We start from the raw sequence: 20,801 nt of genomic DNA on the forward strand, positions 1-20,801 counted from the left end.
CATTCCTGTCCAAAAAGTTCTATAATTTGTTATCCGTGCAATTTTTGCTTGAACGAGGTTTTCCCGAGACCCCCCCCCCTCGCCCCCGAAAGCGTCGACTCGTACATCACAGCTTTATTAATAGCGACTTCGCCCAAAAGCCTCGATGAGTCGGCAGCGAGGGAGAAAAAGTGCACTGCGCTGCGTCATCCCGGACTGAGGTTTTTTATTTATTTTTTTTCTTCAGAGTGGAGCTCAGCACAAAACTTTAAAAAAAAAAAAAAAAAAGATGCCTGCAACTGATCTATGCAAGGTCAGAAGGAGGAAGTCTTGACTTGGGGGTGGGGGGGGGTGTAAATATACGCTACATTATCTGTATTATGCTTTTAGCAGTTGCTATTAATATACAAATGTGAATGCAAAAGTTTTTCCATTCACACAGGAAGTAAACACGCACACGTCATGTAAACATCTTCACATACACGAAGGATGAAAATGTAAGTCAAATCATTAAAAGCATCAAATGTTTGTTAAACATCGCTTATGCAAACATCTCTATTTACACAAGTATAAATATGTAAACATTCCACTAAGAGACATCATGTAAACATGTTTGAATAACATCCAGTAACACAATTACAGACTACCCACATATTTGTTTTCACTGAAATATATTTTAAAGCTTACCAGACCTTATTGATCTTTCCCATACTCCAAAAATCTTCTGCCATACGCTTTCTATCGACTTAAACACTTTTTAAACTTTTAATTATAGAGATAATGCACGGTTATATTTTGCTCTTTATTCATTTTATTCCTTGCAATGTGTTTTAATAATTGTTCTTTAGCTGTCATTTTTAAGGCTAGGAAGCATTTATTTTACCATACTTGCTTTACCACATTTATTTTAGAGCAGGGGTGTCAAAGTCATTTTTGTCGAGGGCCACATTGTTGTTATGGTATCCCTCAGGGGGCCGTTATGAATGTGAAACCCTAAAAATATTTAATCGCCTCATCATATTTACATCCATTTTTGGAATCAGAAATCAAGGGGAATGAGTCTTGCAACCATTTTTCATGTTTAGTCATTAAAAAATGGTTATAAGATCACAACATTATCATTTATGGAATATGACAATTTGAAATTTGGGCCTTTTCAGAAAAACCATGGAAGTTGACAAACTAGATTGACCTTTGCAGTGTGGCGGGCCAGATGTGGCCCCCGGGCCTTAAGTTTGACACCTGTGTTTTTTTTAGCGTATACTTATAAAATTCCATTATATGGCGAACTGTGCATGATTATAGGGAGAAAAGATTTTTTAAAGCTTTGTATCTTTCTATTTCCATACATAGAAATGTAAACATCTGTTGGTTAAGTCACATACTGTGATCCATTGTAAGCATCTGCTGCTTCAGCTTCGTAAAATATGATTGAAACACCCATCTGTCTACTGCGAAATACTAACGACATGTGTAAGCAGTGCGCGCTCAGTAACAGGGTGGACTTCATGTTGGGATTTGCCACACCCGAGCATCCGTATCTAATTAAATAAGGAGTTCACTGACCAAGATTCTTTTATCTGTGATATTTGCAAGAAAACAAAGACTTAAGCGGCCGCAGCAATAGAGCGGCTGGATGGCACGGGGAACGCTGCCAAGCTGAAAATCTGCTGCGCCCTCCCCCCTGTCGTGTTCCCCGCAAACACTTTACATCGGCGGCCTTCAAAATAAAATGCGAGCATCTGCGTTGGACGCAGCGAGAGGCCGTTTACTGCTGACCCGGACGGCGAGGGGGATGCGGATCTCGTTCTCGGAATCCCCTCCCGGTGCTTTGTCCTCGTGGAAAGTTGCATCTTTTCTGCAACGGGTGGGCTGAACTAACAGACTTCCAGTAAGGCTTAAACATTTTGCAGATGTAAAATCAATTGGTGAACATCCCTGATCTCACATCTTAATGGCTAGTAAAGACCCACTGTCAGGAAAAGCATGATTTTTTTTATATATATGTTTTTAATAATAATAAAAAAAGGAAGCCAGAATGGAACCGTCCGTTTTTTCACCGCGCAAAATGATTTTGACGTACAGTATATGGCCTTTTGTAACTCCCGCCATGAAAATCCTCTCGAGGGATTGGTTTCGGAGGAGAAGCAGGAAGTGACGTTGTCAGCAGACGCCCACTCAGGCGGCCTCGTGCGGTTATACCAGTTTTACCTGCGGGAAGGTACTTCTTTGTTCTTTTGTGTTAGCCGAAACGCCGGCTCGTTGTGTGGCTGGATATTGTTCGAACACTCGGGAGGATGGATTTACTCTTCATATGTTTCCAAAAGACCTGGTTTGTCGTGAAAAACGGATTACACAGGTGCAAAGGACGAGATCTTCGACGCGCCGCGTCCATCGATCACGGCTTCGGCCGGGGTGGCTCATCGCGTCGCCGAGCCGGGCTGCTTTACAGCGTTGTTGTCGCTCGCGGCTGGGTACGCTCCAAACTGTCATACATAATGTAGGGCAGTCTGTTGTCAGTTAGAAGTGATCCGCATATCATCTAAATATGGCTCGAAACGATAGGGTAGTATTGCTCCGGTCACTTCACTCTATTGTGAGATGTTCTCTTCTTCGAAAAGAGCTTCCGTGTCAGAAGGGGCGTCGGAAAAATCGCAAAATCTCCGTTGTTCCTCTCCCATAGCAGGTGCCACTACGTGTTTGCAATGGCGGATGTCCCGGTAATAGGCAATATGGCTACCGCTTGGATGTCGAGTGAGATTTCCGCAACTTTGCGCATGGATAACACGCTCTCTGCTATTTTTTTGTATAGACATTGAAGTGAATAATGTTATCTGTGTTTTTCATTACAATATCCATTTTAGAATATTTATAGGCATGACAGTGGGCTTTTAAGATCATCCATATCGTACAGTCAACAAATGAGGAGCTGATCCCAGGGTTTTTCCTGGCTCAAATCGGTGCAGAGGTGGTACCGATCGGGTCTTTCACACAAGTCCATGTGTCGCACTCCCCCCACTTGCTGGAATGGAGAGCGCGGTTGGTGTTATGCAAGGTGAGCAGGGAGATTATGAGGTTATAATGAACACAAATTACATTTCCCTAACATTTTGCTTGTGGTGTATGAGAAACATGGACGTCAATAAGTGCATTTCAACTTGAATATGACATTATGCATATATCACAAACCGCAAATATGGAGTCACTTTGTTTCAGTTCTGTCAAGGAAGCCGCAAAGTACCGTCGTTCCCTTTCCCTGGCCCTAAGTGGGGTAATAATGGCCGACAGCCAGGTATAATTGCGGCGCTGTTTGTCGCTAATCAAAGGTTGAGGCGGTTGACATTTTCTTGGTGTGATCTGCGGAGGATGAGGCTGATTTTGTCGGAATTGCGTCAAAAGGTCAAACGGAGGCGTATGCTGACTTTCAGTCTGATTGTGTCCCCAGTAAATACCCTGCAGTAGATCTCCACAGATCCTCTGTGTTTTAATTTGATTTTCGTTCCCTTTTCCGCCGGTCTGGATTCGCGGCCGTCAATGCAGACCTTATTGGTCCGGCATCTACACGCTCGCCGGTTGTAAAATATTGCTTTTGTCTATGCGAGCCACTTTTCCCTGATTGCTTTTGTGCAGGGAAAAAAAAAAAAAAACCAACCTGAAATTCCCAAGAGGGGCATTCTGTACTCTACAGCTCTGCTTCTGCCTCTGCAGTGCTGCACTGCATCGCAAATGGAGGTACGGCCCAATCTCATTAACAATCTTTGGCATTTGTGACGCGTTGATTAATTAGGCGCAGCCAGTCAGGTGTTTCGAAAGCACAGTCGCGCATCCTTGCAAGTAGAACTCCCGCTTTATTCTTTTTTTAAGAGCACATCCACGCTGAGAAATTAAACCTCTTATAGAGGCTTTGAAGTTACATTTTGGGTTTTTTTTTTATTTCTACAGCGACATATTTAGTCATTGTGAGCTTGAATTTGACATATGACTTGATATGGGGTGGCACGGTGGCTCAGCTGGCAAGCGTTGTCCTCACAGTTCTGAGGTCCCGGGTTCAATCCCGCCTGTGTGGCGTTTGCATGTTCTCCCCGTGCGTGCGTGGGTTTTAAATTGCCCCTAGGTGTGATTGTGAGTGCGACTCTTTGTCTCTATGTGCCTTGGGATTGGCTGGCAACCAGTTCAGGGTGTACCGTTGACAGCTGGAATAGGCTTCAGCAGTCCTGCGACCCTTGTGAGGATAAGCGGCTAAGAAAATGGATGGATGGACTTGATATGGTTTGTCAAATAGATTTTGTCCCTTGTTTCCAGTGCACTTTAACGCCAGGCTTTAAGATTTCCTTTCGCTCTGGCTATACTAAGTTCTACAACCAAATAATCTATATGACAACTATGAAATGTTATGGCGCTGATTTGTACGTGAGAGACTGAAAAGCAAGATTTAAAAAAATACTACATTTTGGCTTTGTTTGCACCTTGGCAAGATGACAAACAAGACAAAAACAACATATTTTTGAATTGGCGTACAGAGGAGGCGATGTGTCTTTCCACCTTTGTACTTTTGAGAGATGACAAACAAACAGATGACAATTTTTTGGCTTTGGCATGATGACAATCATATCAACAATGGCAGTGTGTCCTAAGAGAAGCTTTTCCACAGAGAACGGATTTGCCGCATATTCCGACATCCACGTTGCCTGCGGACAAGGTCTCTGCGGCTTCCTGCGACTGACCTTTTCACACGTCATTATTATTATTTCTTCCAAGAACCACATTGATTTTTCTTTTAATGTGTGACAGAAAATGGCTGAGGTCAAAATCATTTGCAATTTAATATCCTTATTAAATCTTGTACCGGGTCCTGGTCACGTTCAGGTTTCAGAATAGAATGACAGACGGTAACAACCATGACATCAATAAAAACAGACCAGGAAAAATCGGTTGTAACCTGGGGGAAAACAAAGAAAAAGAGAGCACAAAAAGCAATAAAGGAAATAAACACCTTTTTCAACGTGACTGGGGGACCTCGGGCTTTATAAGGGAGAAGAACACCACACAATGCAATGATATAAGACGACAACAGTTCAGGATATCGTCATTAGGGAAACTGGGGATAAACAACGATAAAACGTGGGCAAAAGACGAAAGAAAACAACACCTTTTGTAACGTGGAAATAAGCAAGGAGAGAAAAGTGCAAAAGGCGATCACAAAAGAGGCAACTGCCCTTGCTGAAATAATGGTGGTTTGGTGGGGGTCGGGGGGCTATAAAAGAGAGCCCAAAAGCAGTAACAAGAGTCAACAGCGCTTGTTTGGAGCCTGGTTGGGTAACGTAAGGAAACAAGACGTAAAAGGAGCACAAAAAAACGAAGAACGACGGTGAAACTTGTGCCTAAACGAGGGGGAAAAACCTAATGTAAATTCAATAACAAAAGACAGGAAAACAGTACTTAAAGGAGCCTGGTCGGGTAATCTGAGAGGAGGACTGAGGACCAAAAACAACGAGAACAAAAGACAAGGGTTGATGGAACACTGTAAATCACAGGTGTCAAACTCGAGGCCCGGGAGCCAGATTTGGCCTGCCACACGAGTTTATGTGGCCCGCGGAGCCAAATCTAAGAGTGTCAATTTACACGATTCTTGCAAAATTTGTACCAATATTTCAAATTGGCATTATCATAAATGATGAAGTTGAGATATTACAAGCATTTTCATGTTACGAGTTGAAAAACACATTGCCCTTGATTTCTGATTCCAAAACTAACTTTGATGAGACTATTAAATATTTGTATTGTTTCACAGTCACAACGGCCTTCTGACGGAAGCCGGAACTACAATGTGGCCCGTGATAAAAACGTGTTTGACTCCCCTGCTGTAAATTACCATAATTCCCGGCCTGCAGAACGCACCTGGTTATAAGCCTCACACAGTCCATTTCTACAGGAAATACCATTTGGTACATACAAAGGGCGCAGCCCTGTAAAAGCCGAAGTACCCACATTGAAACCGACGTTTAAACACGAGATATTTACAAAGACGGTACACAAAGAGTTGAACCCTAGCGCCGCTGTGCTAACGCTAACGTCGCCGCGCTAACAGGGCCGGTTAAAAAAAAAAAACATGCTGGTAAAAATCACTGAGACACGGGAGTAACACGCTAGCACAGCGCTAACAGGGCCGAACCGGTAAAAGTCACTTCCTCGGCACATGTATTCAATCTCATTCTGACCTTCTCCGCTCGAGTGCCCCCTTGCGGTCTTTCGAAAAAAAAAAAAAAAAAAAATGCACAAATTAGCCGCATCACCGCATAAACCGCAGGGGTTGAAAGCGTGTGGAAAAAAGTGGCGGCTTATCGGCCGGAAATTACACTAAGTGCAAAATACACAGCAAAATACAAAAAAATCAAAATACACCAAAAGATGCCATTTTGTGGCAAAACAGATTATTGGATGCAGAGTTTCCAGTGAATGGAGGCTGCCGGGCACGAGTGTTCCTCGTCACGCTGTTAACACACCGGAGCTCTATTGTACATTTAGTCTGCGTGGTTTTCCAAGATGGCCACTAATGTAAAGCCAATTATTTCCTTCCAGGCCACGAACTGTCGCCATCGTGAACGCTTTATTAACCCTGCAGACAGTGTCATCATCGCGGCGGCGCTTGCATCCGTCCACGTCCCGTTGTCCTCGCTCGGGTTGAGAGGAAGCGTATCCCAGATGACATTTTGGCAAGAGGCGGGGCACGTGGCGATAAACAGCTAGCAACATCCGCTCAAACCTCATTGCAGCTCTGCTTACTGTTTTGTCTTGACATCAGACAGGGGACGTGGCTGAACATGTGACCGGCGAGCGTTTGTTTATTATTGATAGACGCAACACTAAACACGGGCGAAGCTATGCAGTTTAACGAGAGAGGCCTCCCGAGTCCCGCCGACTCCATTACGTTCAAACTAATCCAATTGGAGCGCTTAATGGCCTCGTGGCCGGCCGCTGCGCTCGCTAAGACAGACGCGCATCATTTTGACTTTATGGACTCTCGGCACTGAACAAAAAAGCTGGATTTACACTGCAGAGCTTAAGGGCCCAATTCCGTTTTTACCCCCGTGTGGCCTGTTTTTATTATTATTATTAGCACTTTTGGCTGTATTAAAAGTTTGTGGCGTGACTTTTTGCAGGAAACGGCACCTTCCGGATCAAGAGGAAGCAGATGAGGTGGCTCGGGCATCCGGTTAGGGCGCCTCTGGTATCACTGAGGACAGTGTCGCCCAGCTGGCCTGAGAACTCTGGATCCTCCCCCGAGGATCTGGACCAAGCGGCTGGGGAGAGAGAAGTTGGGACTTCCCCGCTCAAACGGAAGAAAACTGAACTTTTCGCAAACTCGTAGAACTCCTCTGGGGAGCAATTTGCCTGAAATGAATTCAGGATGTATGCGCGGTCATCTTTAATTCTGCATTTTTTTTTATTATTTTTTTTTTTAACGCTAAGCTAAATTGCGCCCCGTTTGCGCTTTACAGGTGACATCGGAGGTCATCTTGCCAGGTGGGACTACAAAGAGAGATTCGAGATTGAAGTCAGGTAAAAGTGCACTGCCAGACACTTCATTATCCATACTTCCACTAACTTTATATTATATAAGCACATATAAAATCACGTTTTCCATCAATCATCTTTATTGGGGGGTGGAGATGTTGATGCTGGATTCAAGTGGACCGATCCGTGGATTAGACCAGGGGTGCCCAACTCATTTTTGTCTCGGGCTGCATCATACTTATGATTTCCCTCTGAGGGCCGTTAGAAGAGTGAAATCATATAAATATTGAATGACCTAATCATATTACCATTAGACAACCAGATCAGGGACAACTCATTTTGAAATAAGACGAGCATAATAAATTCTTCAAGTATTGTTTAAGTTACTGTAGGAAAAAAAAATGCAAGATCTCCGCATTATTGTTTATTATTATGAGGGTTTGGAAGTTGACAAAAATGATTTGCTTTCGCAGGCCACACAAAATGATGCGTTGGGGTGCATCTGGCCCCCGAGCCTATAGTTTGACACCGAAGGATTAGACATAGTCGCTAACCAAAAGAATTTGTGTGGGGATTAGCTGTTTTTTTTTTTTTTGGTCATGTTTTTTTGCAAGGTGGTCTTTTTTTATTTAATCAATATATGTCAAAAGGTTCCCTCCTCGCATTCTATAAGGGACAGGACTACTTTCGGTTCATCCGTGTCACAAAGCGGGCGAAAATGCTGAAAAACAATCCAGAGATTTTTGTCATAATGCGACAGAAATATTGAAAAGAAGAAAAAAAAAAGACCAAGATATATATATATATTTTATCCCTGTGGAATGGAAATGGGTTAACCCTCCCTGTCTGGGAGGGGCAGTATGAAGAAAATATTTTAAGCTGTTCCCTATTTCAGCCGGCTCGGTGGATGATCAGCTGGTAAATTGTTGGGCCTCACAGTTCTGAGGACCCGCGTTCGATCCCGCCCCCGCCTGTGGGGAGTTTCCATGTTCTCCCCGTGCCTGCGTGGGTTTTCTCCGGGTGGGCACTTCCGTTTCCTCCCACATCTCAAAAACAGGCAGGATTAATTGGACACTCTAAATTGCCCCTAGGTGTGATTGTGAGTGCGGCTGTTAGTCTCGATGTGCCCTGCGATTGGCTGGCGACCAGTTCAGGGTGTACCCCGCCTACTTCCCGTTGACGGCTGGGATAGGCTCCAGCACTCCCTGTGACCCTTGTGAGGATAAGCGGCAAAGAAAATGGATGGATGGATGGATAACATTAACATAGTTTCTTGGTGGAGTTATAATTCCTGAGAGTTGCCATGAGACAGTGGGACATGAAGTGCCTCAACTCACACCAACATTAATTGCCAGGGATGCCACAAGATGGTGGCGAAGGACCCATTTTTTGTCGAAGCGAAGCACCTCAACACATGTCAACATAGTTCCTCGGCAGGTTTTTAAATGACGACAGATGCCCCAAGACTGTGGCAGAGACATAATTTCATTTTCATACGTAATTTTCTAACCCAACACAGACTAAATTTAGCTCCTCCCCAACATAAAAAAACGGATCCCTCACTCGAGACAACACGTCATCATACTTCCTTGACACCAATTTAAACTTTGCTGAGTGCAAAAGAAAACATTTTAAGAGCACTCAAAATTGCCCCGAGGTGTGATTGTGAGTGCGGCTGTTTGTCTCGATGTGCCCTGCGATTGGCTGGCGACCAGTTCAGGGTGTACCCCGCCTCCTGCCCATTGTCAGCTGGGATAGGCTTCAGCACTCCCCGCGACCCATGTGAGGATTAGCGGTGTGGAAAATGGATGGATGTTCCCTATTTCAGTCCTTCAAGGTGCCGAAAGCGAAAATTAAAAAGGGCGAATCGTTTACCTATCACTATTTGAGAGTACAGTACACTTAAGTAAAATGCTGCGCTGGACATTCTTATCTTAAAGAGACAGTGCGCCGGATCGATAAATGGCTGTTTTAAAGGGGGCAGAACACTTCAAAGAAAAAAAAAAATGTCCACGAGTGCCTTAAAAGGACGGTACCTCTAAAAAAAGTTTGGAAGAAAAAGTTAACTTATCCCTGCTTGAAAGATATGTCGCCTTAAAAAAATGAGGGGGTGGGGGGTAATCTCTTATAGGCCTAAAATAGACAGAAAAGTTTTAAAAAAAAATTAAAATCCCACTCCTGTCTCTAAGTACAGCTCTCTTACATAAATCTATCTATCGTAAAGGGACATTAATGCTTTTAAAAAATGTATTATTATTTAATTAATTGTGTTTTTTTATTCCGTTTAAAGGGCCAGTATGGTTAAAAACAGTAAAAGTGTTAAACAATATTGAACTGCATTGTGTGATGACATCATACGACATGAAAATCGTTTCTCACTATTATTTTTATTACTCTTTTGTGTGTGTGTGTGTGTGTGTGTGTGTGTGTGTGTGAGGACACGACTACAGTAAATGTTTAACACCTGCAGGAAGGATGCAAGCCCCGACCCCCCACGAGGGAGGTTTTACCCTCTGACTTCAGCTTATCGGCCCCCGCTGCCCACCGTGCTGGGGGCGCCTGTGTGGAAACAGGCGGGCGGCGGCTCCCTCCCACAATGTGAGAGGCACACACACACTACCAAATGTTAAGTTCTATGAACAAAAAGATAATTGTGAGGGAAATGTGCACTTTCCATTTTGTGACGTGCGTCACTTGGACATTTGGCAGCTGCCACGGTTTTTTCAGGAGCCGTCAAGCCGAGCAATAGAAAGAAAAAAAAAAAAAAACCACGTTAAAAGGTCCTAAAAAGTAAATTCAGAAATTCTTCATGGCCCTCAGAGGGCCTTATAAAAAAAATTGGAATGACACGTTACACTGTAATAGATGTATAAAGGCATGAAGTGGTTTGTATTGATTGTATTTTTTTTTAAATACAAATTTAGATATACTTTTAAATATTTACCCTTTTTTGTTGAATCTCAATAATTTCCCGATTATTCTCAAAGTCAAGCATATTTTATGCAGCCCACTATGCAGTTCTGAATACAAAACAACCACTGAAATTGAACCCAAGTGTAATCTTTATATGGAATAACAAAGATATTTTTAGTCTGGCCCTTGGTCGCTCTTATAAAAACTGAATGGAAAAAAAATGATATTCCCCTGTCACTCTCTCACAAGGAAACTACATTTCAACAATAGAGGTAAAAAAAAAGTTAACTTAGAGGAAGAGTACACTTAAAGAATACTAAAATATTCTCATTCCTGTTTTAAAGGGACAGTAGGCTATTAAAAATGTCCTTAGTCCACTTTTAAAGGGAGAGGAAGCGAAAAATAATTGGCAAACGGGCCTTTATTCGTGTTAAAGTGAACAGTATATTTTTAAAATGAATAGAAAAAAGGTCCCCATGCTTCTTAAATTAAAAAAAAAAATGGGGAGGGAGGTTACTGCAACAATAAAATCTTTCCCCATTGTTCAGTTAAAGCCACAAAAAAAAAAAAAAAGACTGGATAGCGCATACACGTCGAGCGGTATGTCGATTGGTTGAAGCCAGTTGGCCGCCATCTTGGTACTCCCAAAACGTGTGGCGGACATGGTTTACAGGTTGGATTATGGCGGGGGTTTTCCTCAAAGTTTGGCATGTAGAATTAAAACTGGTCGTGTGAGCTTGACAATTTTCAGTTCTGGTAACGTGAAGGAGTTTTAATTTGACTTGGTAAGCCAAAAAAGGTTAACATATAACACCGTGACTAGCAAGAAACCTTGCATATTACCTTGTCCCCGACTTCCGTGACATGTTAACTTTTCCCAAAATACACTGTGAAGCACTAGCATCATAACATGGCAAATAACTAAGCATTTTTTGTCATAAAAACATTCAATTTTAACTCAATCAGTTAAGATATATTTTTGGAAATAAGGACTCGCAATGGGAAAACATGCGAAACGCATTGTTCATTTGTTGTCTCTGCAACGTCCTATTTTAGACACAAAATTGAAACTTGTTTCCTCGCATTTGAAAATCAAATTCAATTTGCAGAGTTCTGTATGATGAAATTAATCAAAAATTGCGCAGAAAATGTGTTTTCTTGCTTATCTGCTGATGAAGTTTGGGAAAATATTGACATCGCTTTTTCGCGAAAAACCGTCGGCCTATAGAGGTGAAGCAGAGAGTCAAGAGTGAACAACAAACAGTAAACAAAACTTTGCTCAAATGAATTAAGCTCATCAAAAATAATAATAAAAAAACCTTTACAAACAAACTTTTATAGTGTCAAAGTAAATCTTTCTAACTTACCTGTGGAATGTTTTCTCCCAGCTACGAAACTGGCGATTAGCGCACAGGTCGGCGTGTTTGTTTTGGGAGTATCAAGATGGTGGATGGCCACTTTAGTTTTGGTGGCCAATGAGCCATCCAGTCTTTTTTTTTTTTAGATTAGTGGTTAAAGCGAGAGAAAGCTAACAAAAATTGGAAAATGGCATCCTGTCCATTAAACAGTCATCCCCCCACCCACTCCGATTTCTGGTTCATTTATCATAACTTTACTGGAACCTGATTATGTTATTACACAGCAATGTGAATTTTTTTTTTTTTCTTTGAAATGTCATCAATACTGTATCTTGAATTGTGAGGGGATTCTGGACTTTAGTTAGAAGGTAATCCGTACCCTTTTCCTCAAGCAAAGCTAAATCTAGATTTTTTTTTTTTTGGGGGGGGGGAGCATCTAACTGAATTGATAAAAGAATAAAGTGAAAAACAATCCTGTGCCAGGATCGAATTTTCCCCTGTGATTTTTTTTTCCCCTTTTTTTTTTTGTCAGTGCAGCAATTTCGAGACGCTGAAGTGCGAAGCTGCGGTTTTTCAGTCCAAGGGGGAATGAATTGCTGGTGAGAAGAAGATGAAGAAGGGAGGGGGGATTAAAAAAAAGAAAGGAAAAGAAAATGCTCCCACAGACTTTGCTGTGTAATCTCGTCATTGTGTCTCACCACAATGACGAGATTACAATTGCAAAATTTTCTTTTCTTCTCTGTTTTACCACCACGGGGGGAGGCCTTACCATCTAAAAGTAGCTTTTTTTAAAATTTTAGATATTTTCATCTTTTCTCTGGAAAAATATCAACTCATCGTAGCATCTGCTGTACGGATTTTCAATCATGCTTATGAGCTAGAAGTGGACCGCTCGCCGGTTCGATCGCAGGACGTACGTATATCGACGCGGTCTGCCCGGACAACGTTTGTGGGCAAAAAAATGGTAAACGTTAAACCCGTTCAATATTTACAAATGTCTAATGATCATTTAGCTGATATTACTTCAAGATGGGTACACACATACTGGTGATCGGGCAAAATTTGAGCATTTTCCTCTCTTAAAATCGACGTCAGCAAAGGCTCAATAATGTTACGTGAAATATTGTTGTTTTTTTTTTTTTTGTCGAGAAAATGGTTAGGCTAACGATCTTGCATGTTAAACCTGTTCAATATTTACCATCATAAATCCACGTGTGTGGTCAGCACTGGCATACGGTGCCCCAAAAGCCCAGGTGTCAAACCCAAGGCCCGGGGGCTAGATCTGGGCAGCCGCATCATTTCTTGTGGCCCGCGGAGGCAAATGATGTGGATCGACTTCCATGTTGTTTTTTTTTTTTTGTTGAAATCTGTACCAAAATTTCAAATTGTCCTATCATAAATGATAACGTTGAGAAATTACAAGCATTTTTTGTTGTGTTACCAAATAACAGTTGGAAAAACTTGTTACCCTTGATTTCTGATTCCAAAATGAGTTTATAAATTTCATGTGTAAATATGATGAGGCGGTGAAAGATTTTTATCGTTTCACAGCCATAATTGCCTCCAAGTACAATGTGGCCCGCGACAAAAATGAGTTTGACACCCCTGCTCTAAAGGGACATTGAAAAAAGAAAAAACTTGTTTCTCATCGTAATGAGTAAGTTTCTCATTGTAATGAGAACTGGAACACTACGAGCAGTAAGAAAACAACTGCTGATAGTTTTCCCTCATGTGCCGTTTGTCATGTCATGTCATTATCCAAGCCGCTTACCCTCACAAGGGTTGCGGGAAAGCTGGAGCTTATCCTAGCTAGCTTCGGGCGAAAGGCGTACTGCGCCCTGAACTGGTCACCAGTCAGTCGCAGGGCAGATATCGACACCGTCGCTGAGCGGGAATCAATCCCACGCTGCCCGCACCAAAGGCAGGCGTGTGTCATATTTTAAAATATTTTTTAACATCTGCAAATTTTTTAGACATCTGAAAGTCTGTCCTTACTTTCATCGTAAAGGAGGTGAAAAGCTCAAATTTTTGCCGATTGTCTGTATAGCACACTTGAGATTTTGTGACTGGGAGTGTGAGTGTGCCCTGCTTTAACTTAAGTGTTATTTCAACCTGCAACCTCCGGTGTTAAATGTCATTTAGCGCAGAGGCGTGTCAGTAAATTAAATCGTGCAATATAAAATCAATACACGGACCAGGCTAGTTACTCTTTGCTTGTTTACTCAATATCCCCCCCCCTCACCCACACCCACACACACACGTGCGCATACACACACATTAAAGGGGGGGGGGGTCACGTGAGAGTTGGATGAGAGTAAAGCGAGCCGTTGTGAACATCGGATAAACAAGACTGCTCAAATCGACGACGAGGAGTTTTTTTTTTTTTTTTTAGCAGCTCCTCAGCGGTGGAGACATTGTCCACAGTGCATCGTCCCAACAAGGGCCAAAAAAAAATAATAAAAACATGAAAATGAAAACAGTAGAAATGAAAGGAAGTCATCCCACGTGGCCTACTCAAACACGGCATTGATTGTTTTTGACTTTTGAACATGTCTTCATCCACTAGTTTCACTTGTACAGACGATATGGAGACTGAAAAATGTTTTTTTCTTCTTCCCAACATTCCCCCCAAAAATATCCATTTTTTTTTAAAGATGCACAGACGGCAGGGCAGGGGTTCTCAAACTGGGGTCTGCAAGCCTTAGTTTAGGAGCCTGTTAAATCATTGCACAATTTTTAAAAAATGGTGGCCAGTTACACACACTAAACCAGAAATAAAATATTTTTTAAAAATGTATTTTTGGGAAAGTGTAGAAAAACAAAAAAAAAAAAAACAAAAAAAAAACCTGTGATTCCCAACGAGTGTACCTAAAGATATAATCAGGTGTGCCACAGGGAATTACCCAGTTTCACATTTTTGGTCCAAAACTTATTTATACAGCACAAATAATTTCCATCCATCCATTTTCTTCGCCGCTTATCCTCACGAGGGTCACGGCAGTGCTGGAGCCTATCCCGGCTGTCAACGGGCAGGAGGCGGGGTACACCCTGAACTGGTTGGAACCCAACCGCAGGGCACACAAATAATATAACAACAATAATACTACTACTAATAATAACAATAACATATCTAAAATGCTTTTCCACTAGATAGTGCAAAGTACAGTGTAAACCTATAAATTCACTTTTTGGCTTTTTTTGGGGGGGGGTGTTAAATATGTGCCTACGTGCAATAAATGTTGGGAACCACTGTCTTATAGAATAATAATAAAAAGTTAAAATAAGAATAAAGTACTGAGAATTTCTTCCGTCCTTTAAATTTTGAGTTTAATATCGTACTATTGCTCCTTTATTCTCCTCACTTTTGGTCCCCTAATTTTTTTTTTTTTTTTTAAATCGAGGGGACCCTGGACCCAAAATGTTTGAGAACCCCTGCGTTATCATATTTTTTTCGTTTGTTTGTAAGTCAGTGGTAGGCCTGTAAATTAATCCCATCCAGTGTTCCAGTATAAAATAATAATAATAATAATAATAATTTGTTGTCCTGGCAGATGCTGATCAAAAAGGCGATACATTCCGAACGTGGCGTCGAACCGGCAGCTCCTACTCCGCGTCTTTGGGTGGCGTCTTTACAGTTTGGACTGGGTCAGTAGCGACTTGCCGAGGTCCTTGGCCTCGCCGGCGGTCCGCACACGCTCGTAGCCCAGCACGGCCATGGAGTGGTGGCAGTAGTCCTCGACTTGCTTGATCTGCTGGATGCTGAGGACGGTCCGCCACGCGCTGGCCGCCTGGGTGGCGTTGCGGGACGACACGATGAACGGCTTGGACGACGAGCTGGAGCCGCTGGTCATGTTGAGGGCGAAGGACTCGATGTCGCGGTTGGCCGTCAGGTTGGCGAAGCGGTAGACCCCGCGGAGGGTCTTCACCGGATTGTCCACCAGGTCCTCGTAGCGGACGGCCATGTACTTGCCCTTGAGCCAGCCGGGCGGGTTCAGCGCCGTCCTCAGCGTCCGGGAGGTGCGGTCGCAGATCACCTCCATGGCGCCGATGGAGTGGTAGTCCGAGCCGTCTTTCTTGTTGGCCTTGTGGCCGGGATCCACGAACGGGATCCGGCGGAGTTTGGGGTCCCGGCTGCGCACCACCTGCAGGTTCTCCCGGATGAGGCCGTGCCGGGATTTGATGCGGGAGTTGGCCACCGCCCGCGGGTCTCGGACCAGGTGGATCACCTTCAGGTCCAGGGAGGGGTCCTCCATGAGGGGCGCCAGAACGTTGACGTCCAGAATGCGCACCCCTTTGATGACCACGGTGTTGTACTTGAGGCACTCGTCCTCCAGCAGTCTGAGGCTCTGCGGGGGGCACTTTTTGCAGACCTTGTCGTCCACCATCCCCACCGCGTCTTTCCTGTAGGCCGAGCACAGCGGGTAGGAGCACACCACCTTGTTCAGAGTGGCTCCGAACAACCCCAGCGAGGTGAAGTTCTTGCCCCCGGGGCTGTTGTAAAGCTGAAAGACGGACAAGTCGCAGCGGTAGAGCGAGCTCAGCATGTCCCGCGCCGCCCCTTGCAGGGACACGGCGTCGCCCGGGTACAACTTCTGCCAGATGTGCCACATGGGCTCGTACAGGAAGAACACGTCGGGGTTCTGGTTGAACAGCTCACCGAAGAAGGACGAGCCCGAGCGCCACGTGGTCAGCACGTAGATGAGCTGCCTCTTCTTGGCCAGCGAGGGCCGGTAGAGGTAGCGCAGGTCCGAGCGGCCCTGGTAGGCGGCGCCCCTCATCGGGTGGCTGCACGGCTCCCGCGGCTCCTTGGTCCACTTGTAGTTGGCCAAGTTGAGCATGGTGAGCACCAGGAGCAGGAAGTAGGCCCCGAACAGCACGATCCGTTTCCTGCGCAGCACTTTCATCACGATGCCGGGCTGCGCGATTATCTTGGTGCGGTTCCTGTAGGTCTTGAGCTTCCTGCCGAAGCCGGCATCCTTCTCCCACGGCGCCGTCAACTTCAGCGGCGGGTGATACGTTTTGCCTCTCATCTGTGCCCACGACACAGCCACCCCCCCCGCCCCCACCCCCCCAAAAAAAAACACGACTCTCCTTACATTGCCAATCGGTGGAGAGGGGGGTAGAAGAAGGAAAAAAAAAAAACTGCTTTGGGCTAGACGAGGATGATTGTATTATGTAATCCGTGCCGATTCCAAATCCGGCGATGGTGTTTGGCGCTGCACTGCGCAACGGTCTTCATGGCAACGCCGGATGAGAGCGGAGGCAACGAGGAGGCGAGTCGTTATTGTCCCAGACGCCTCTGTTGTTGCCGGAGCGCTCCCCCCCCCACCCCCCCACCACTACCCGCTCCCCGGCCACCTCGCACTCACCGCGGGACGCGTGCACCTCCCACCTCCCCACTCCCGAAAATGCGCATCCCAGACAATAAAAGAGTGCACCCCCCACGTCCTTCCTCCCCTCTCTCACCGATGTGGCGCGGAGGCTCGGCGGAGCTCACCTCGACTCAATCCACGTCCGCTGTGGAGAAGGCACAAAATCTACTTAATGAGACTTTATTTGTATATTTGCAAGAGTTTTTGGTCCGCTTCTCCCGGCCGTTCCGCTCCCCTTTTGCCGAATACAATCAGTGCACACATTCAATCTGAAGCTAATGGTTAAGCTCCGCCCGCGGAGTAACGCCATAGGCTTGCTGTGGCCACGTCACGTCGCCGACTCGTCTCGCGATTGGTCGAGCGGGCAGCCAGTCTGACATACTGGGTGACGTCACGTGGATAAAATGTGGAGTCACAATCCCGGTCGTTTTTTACTTTTTTTTTTTTTTTTTTAAGAGGTTGGGGGACGTTTTTTTTTTTTTTTTTTCAAATATTTAACACGCCCAACACATAAATAACATTTTGCAATATTTGGAATTTTTGTTTTTGGTTTGCACGTCTGCCTTCTGCTCCTCTAATTCTGTCTCTCTCTCTCGGGAAAAAAAAATGCTTATTAGGTTTAATACGGATTACAGTTTGTGGGAAGGTGTAGTTCGCGCACCCGACACTAAACGCTCAGGGTAATCTTTCACAGCCACACGATCAGGCGGATTTTTACTCTTAAAGGGTGAAAAAAAATGCTCAAAATCGCGTGCACCCCGTGTCCAAAATTACACACGACGTATTGTGATTCCTCCATTCTTCTCTCTTTCCGCTTTTCTTTTCCATATTTGGATGGCAATATTGTTATCTTACATCCGCCATCATGTTGCTCAGTGGGCCGCTGCAGTTTTCCATGTATCTTTCTAGTAAACAGGGAGAAAATGTACTTAATGTGTCAAGTTTTGGCTCAACTGAGTTCATACACGACCACTGAAAGCGTAATCTTGGTGCACACTGCCCTCTGCTGCTTATTACAACTACTGCACTTTCTTGTACTGGAATTAAGTACTTGTGACTTTCCTGCTCCCCATGCCCAAAGAAGCTCGAAAATCTAACCAGTGCACGTGGAACGCACTAATTTTAAAGCGTATAATAAGTCTATAAAAATGAAATTTTAAAAATATTCTCCGATATTCAATATGAATATCACATTTTAATATTAATTTGCCTTCTTTGTCTTCCAGACTGGTTCGGGTGTCAGCCTCACACTTCTGAGGAGCCGTGTTCAATCTCAGCGAATAGCAATGTAGGTTCCGATCTGACTTTCAACATCCATACAGCCATTTTCTTCGCCGCTTATCCTCACGAGGGTCACGGGGAAGCGCTTTGATATCGCATGCTTTGATATCTTGTAGACTTGACTATTATAATGGTCTTCTTACGGGGGAGTCACGCGGCTGCAGTTCATTTGGAATGGTGCAGCTTGGATGCACGTATACCTGCATGTTAAAATAAAATCAAATAAATTCTAGACACATCTGATAATAAATGACTACATTTATAATGCTTGAAAAACAGCCACGAAGGTAAAAAAAAAAAAAAAAACAAAAACAAAGGCTCTGTTGTGTAATCGCCAGCTCCAAGAGCGCGCATGCGTAGTCGGAGCCTCGTCGGTAACGCTATCAGCAGCAGCGGCAGCAGCATCAGGACCACCCTGCTCCCCCGCCACCCAATGATGGCGCATGTAAACACGGCGCTCGCCCTGCTATCTTCCCGGACCCTCGACCACCACTTCCTCGCGGGGATCTGACGTCACACCCGCGCTCGATCTCGACTGCGCGCACAACCCAGCTCCGGACTCCCGTCGACATTGTGATGGTCGCACCGCGACGCGCTTGCGGCAAAAACGCTTCCCTGAGCCGAGAGCTTCCCCCCCTGCCCCCCGCCAGAGAACGAGTTCCTTACTAGGGGGGGGGGGCGCGGAAGGGGGGGGGATATGCACATCAGTGTTTGGCCCTGCTCGCTCTCCGTCGTTATGGCCGCTCTGTACCAGGGCACGGATGCCTCCTCCCCGGATAAATTCCTCGCCCTGAAAGACGTCAGGGAGGTGAAGGAGGAGACCACGCTGGATGAAAAACTCTTCTTGCTGGCCTGCGAGAAAGGTCAGTGGCCAATCCGCATGCGTGGGTGCATTGTCGAAAGTGTTTTTCATGTATGCATTGGACAAAAGTATTGAGACACACCTGGAGGCCCCCAATTGCCCCAAAAATTGGACAATTGGATGAAAGAACCTGTCCCGGTTAGATTTGCTTCGGCTATATCCATTGGTGGACAAAGCATGGCCGCCGGGCCAAAATACGGGTCAGTCACATCTGTAATTTAGACCAGAGTATATTTTTATTTGTCTTAATTTTGTTATTCCCTGATGTACTGCACATGATTATGTAAATTGTATTTTTTTTTGTAATTCATGAAAAAATATAAGGATAATAAAACATTTAACATATGATGTGCATTTAAAAAAGCAATTAATTAATTTAGAAAAAAGTACATTTTAATGTATTTTATCATGTATCATTAAATTCATTTAGGGGGAATTTATTTAAATACTAAAATGAGTAAAATAAATATGCTTGTAAAAACTGCAAATTGGTTAGATTTTTTTAATGGTTTCACATTAAGTATAAAATCTGAACACAATGAAAAAAATCAACAAAAACAATTTAATATTTAGTGAATTACATTTTGCATAAATTATCATTAAAAAATAAAAATTAATATGATGTAAATATTTTCAAACTCATCTATAAATGACCTTACCCATTTGTCTGCTTTAAAAAATTAAAAAAAAAAAATCAAATAAGGCCCTTGAGCTGAAAAGTTCACCCAGCTCTGCTTTATACGGAAGAAGCACAAATAAACAAAGGCATGTGGACTGTGACAGGCAGGACACAAAACAGCAACCGTCACCATATAAAGTTTCCAAACATGGGCCAGAAACAGGAGCCGGAGCTTTGTGGGCGATGTTACTGTAAACAGGACTTAGTTCTGAGGCGACCCCGCTCATGGGAGTCTTGGACTCATTCTATTGGTTTTTTTTGTTCACCAGGTGACTACTACATGGTGAAGAAGCTGCTGGAGGAGAACCGGCAGGGCGAGCTCAACATCAACAGCGTGGACGTGCTGGGCCGCGACGCCGTCACCATCGCTATCGAGAACGAGAACCTCGACATCCTGCAGCTCCTCCTCGAGCATGGCTGCCAGGTAGGAAAACACGCGGCAGACGATCGCTATCCATCCATCCACCCATCCATCCATCCATTTTCTACCGCTTTTCCGGGAAGTAGCTTCAGCAGGGATACCCAGACTTCCCTTTCCCCAGCCACTTCTTCCAGCTCTTCCGGAAGGATCCCGAGGCGTCCCCAAGCCAGCTGAGAGACATTGTCTCTCCAGCGTGTCCTGGGTCGTCCACGGGGTCTCTTTCCAGGGGGACATGTCCAGAACACCTCACCAGGGAGGCGTCCGGGAGGCATCCGAATCAGATGCCCCAGCCACCTCATCTGGCTCCTCGACACTGAGCCCCTCCCTGATGACCGAGCTTCTCACCCCTTCTCTAAGGGAGAGCCCGGACACGCTGCGGAGGAAACTCATTTCGCCTGCTTGTATCCGGGATCTTGTTCTT

General features: G+C 44.5%; 2 protein-coding genes across 10 annotated transcripts in view; one reads left to right on the plus strand and one right to left on the minus strand.

Annotated features, from left to right (window-relative positions):
* Window positions 1–20,801, plus strand: part of trpc1 (transient receptor potential cation channel, subfamily C, member 1) — a 71,159-nt gene that overhangs the window by 38,374 nt on the left and 11,984 nt on the right. For 6 of the 9 annotated variants that reach the window (XM_061805717.1, XM_061805714.1, XM_061805720.1 and 3 more), the window contains 6 exons: window positions 7,140–7,389; window positions 7,479–7,539; window positions 9,965–10,092; window positions 18,364–18,425; window positions 18,757–19,281; window positions 20,229–20,383. In XM_061805717.1, the coding sequence (XP_061661701.1) occupies window positions 19,116–19,281; window positions 20,229–20,383 (321 nt within the window). In that variant the 5' untranslated portion in view covers window positions 7,140–7,389; window positions 7,479–7,539; window positions 9,965–10,092; window positions 18,364–18,425; window positions 18,757–19,115. Of the gene's footprint in view, window positions 1–7,139; window positions 7,390–7,478; window positions 7,540–9,931; window positions 10,093–15,342; window positions 15,411–18,363; window positions 18,426–18,756; window positions 19,282–20,228; window positions 20,384–20,801 lie in introns of those variants that run through there. The other 3 variants (XM_061805715.1, XM_061805719.1, XM_061805723.1) reach the window with 3 other exon arrangements.
* chst2b (carbohydrate (N-acetylglucosamine-6-O) sulfotransferase 2b) lies at window positions 15,384–16,832 on the minus strand. The gene has a single exon (XM_061805734.1). It carries the CDS (start codon window positions 16,793–16,795, stop codon window positions 15,395–15,397), a length of 1,401 nt encoding a protein of 466 aa, XP_061661718.1. The 5' UTR covers window positions 16,796–16,832; the 3' UTR covers window positions 15,384–15,394.

Source organism: Syngnathoides biaculeatus, chromosome 19 (genome assembly GCF_019802595.1).
Source record: "Syngnathoides biaculeatus isolate LvHL_M chromosome 19, ASM1980259v1, whole genome shotgun sequence".
NCBI lineage: Eukaryota > Metazoa > Chordata > Actinopteri > Syngnathiformes > Syngnathidae > Syngnathoides > Syngnathoides biaculeatus.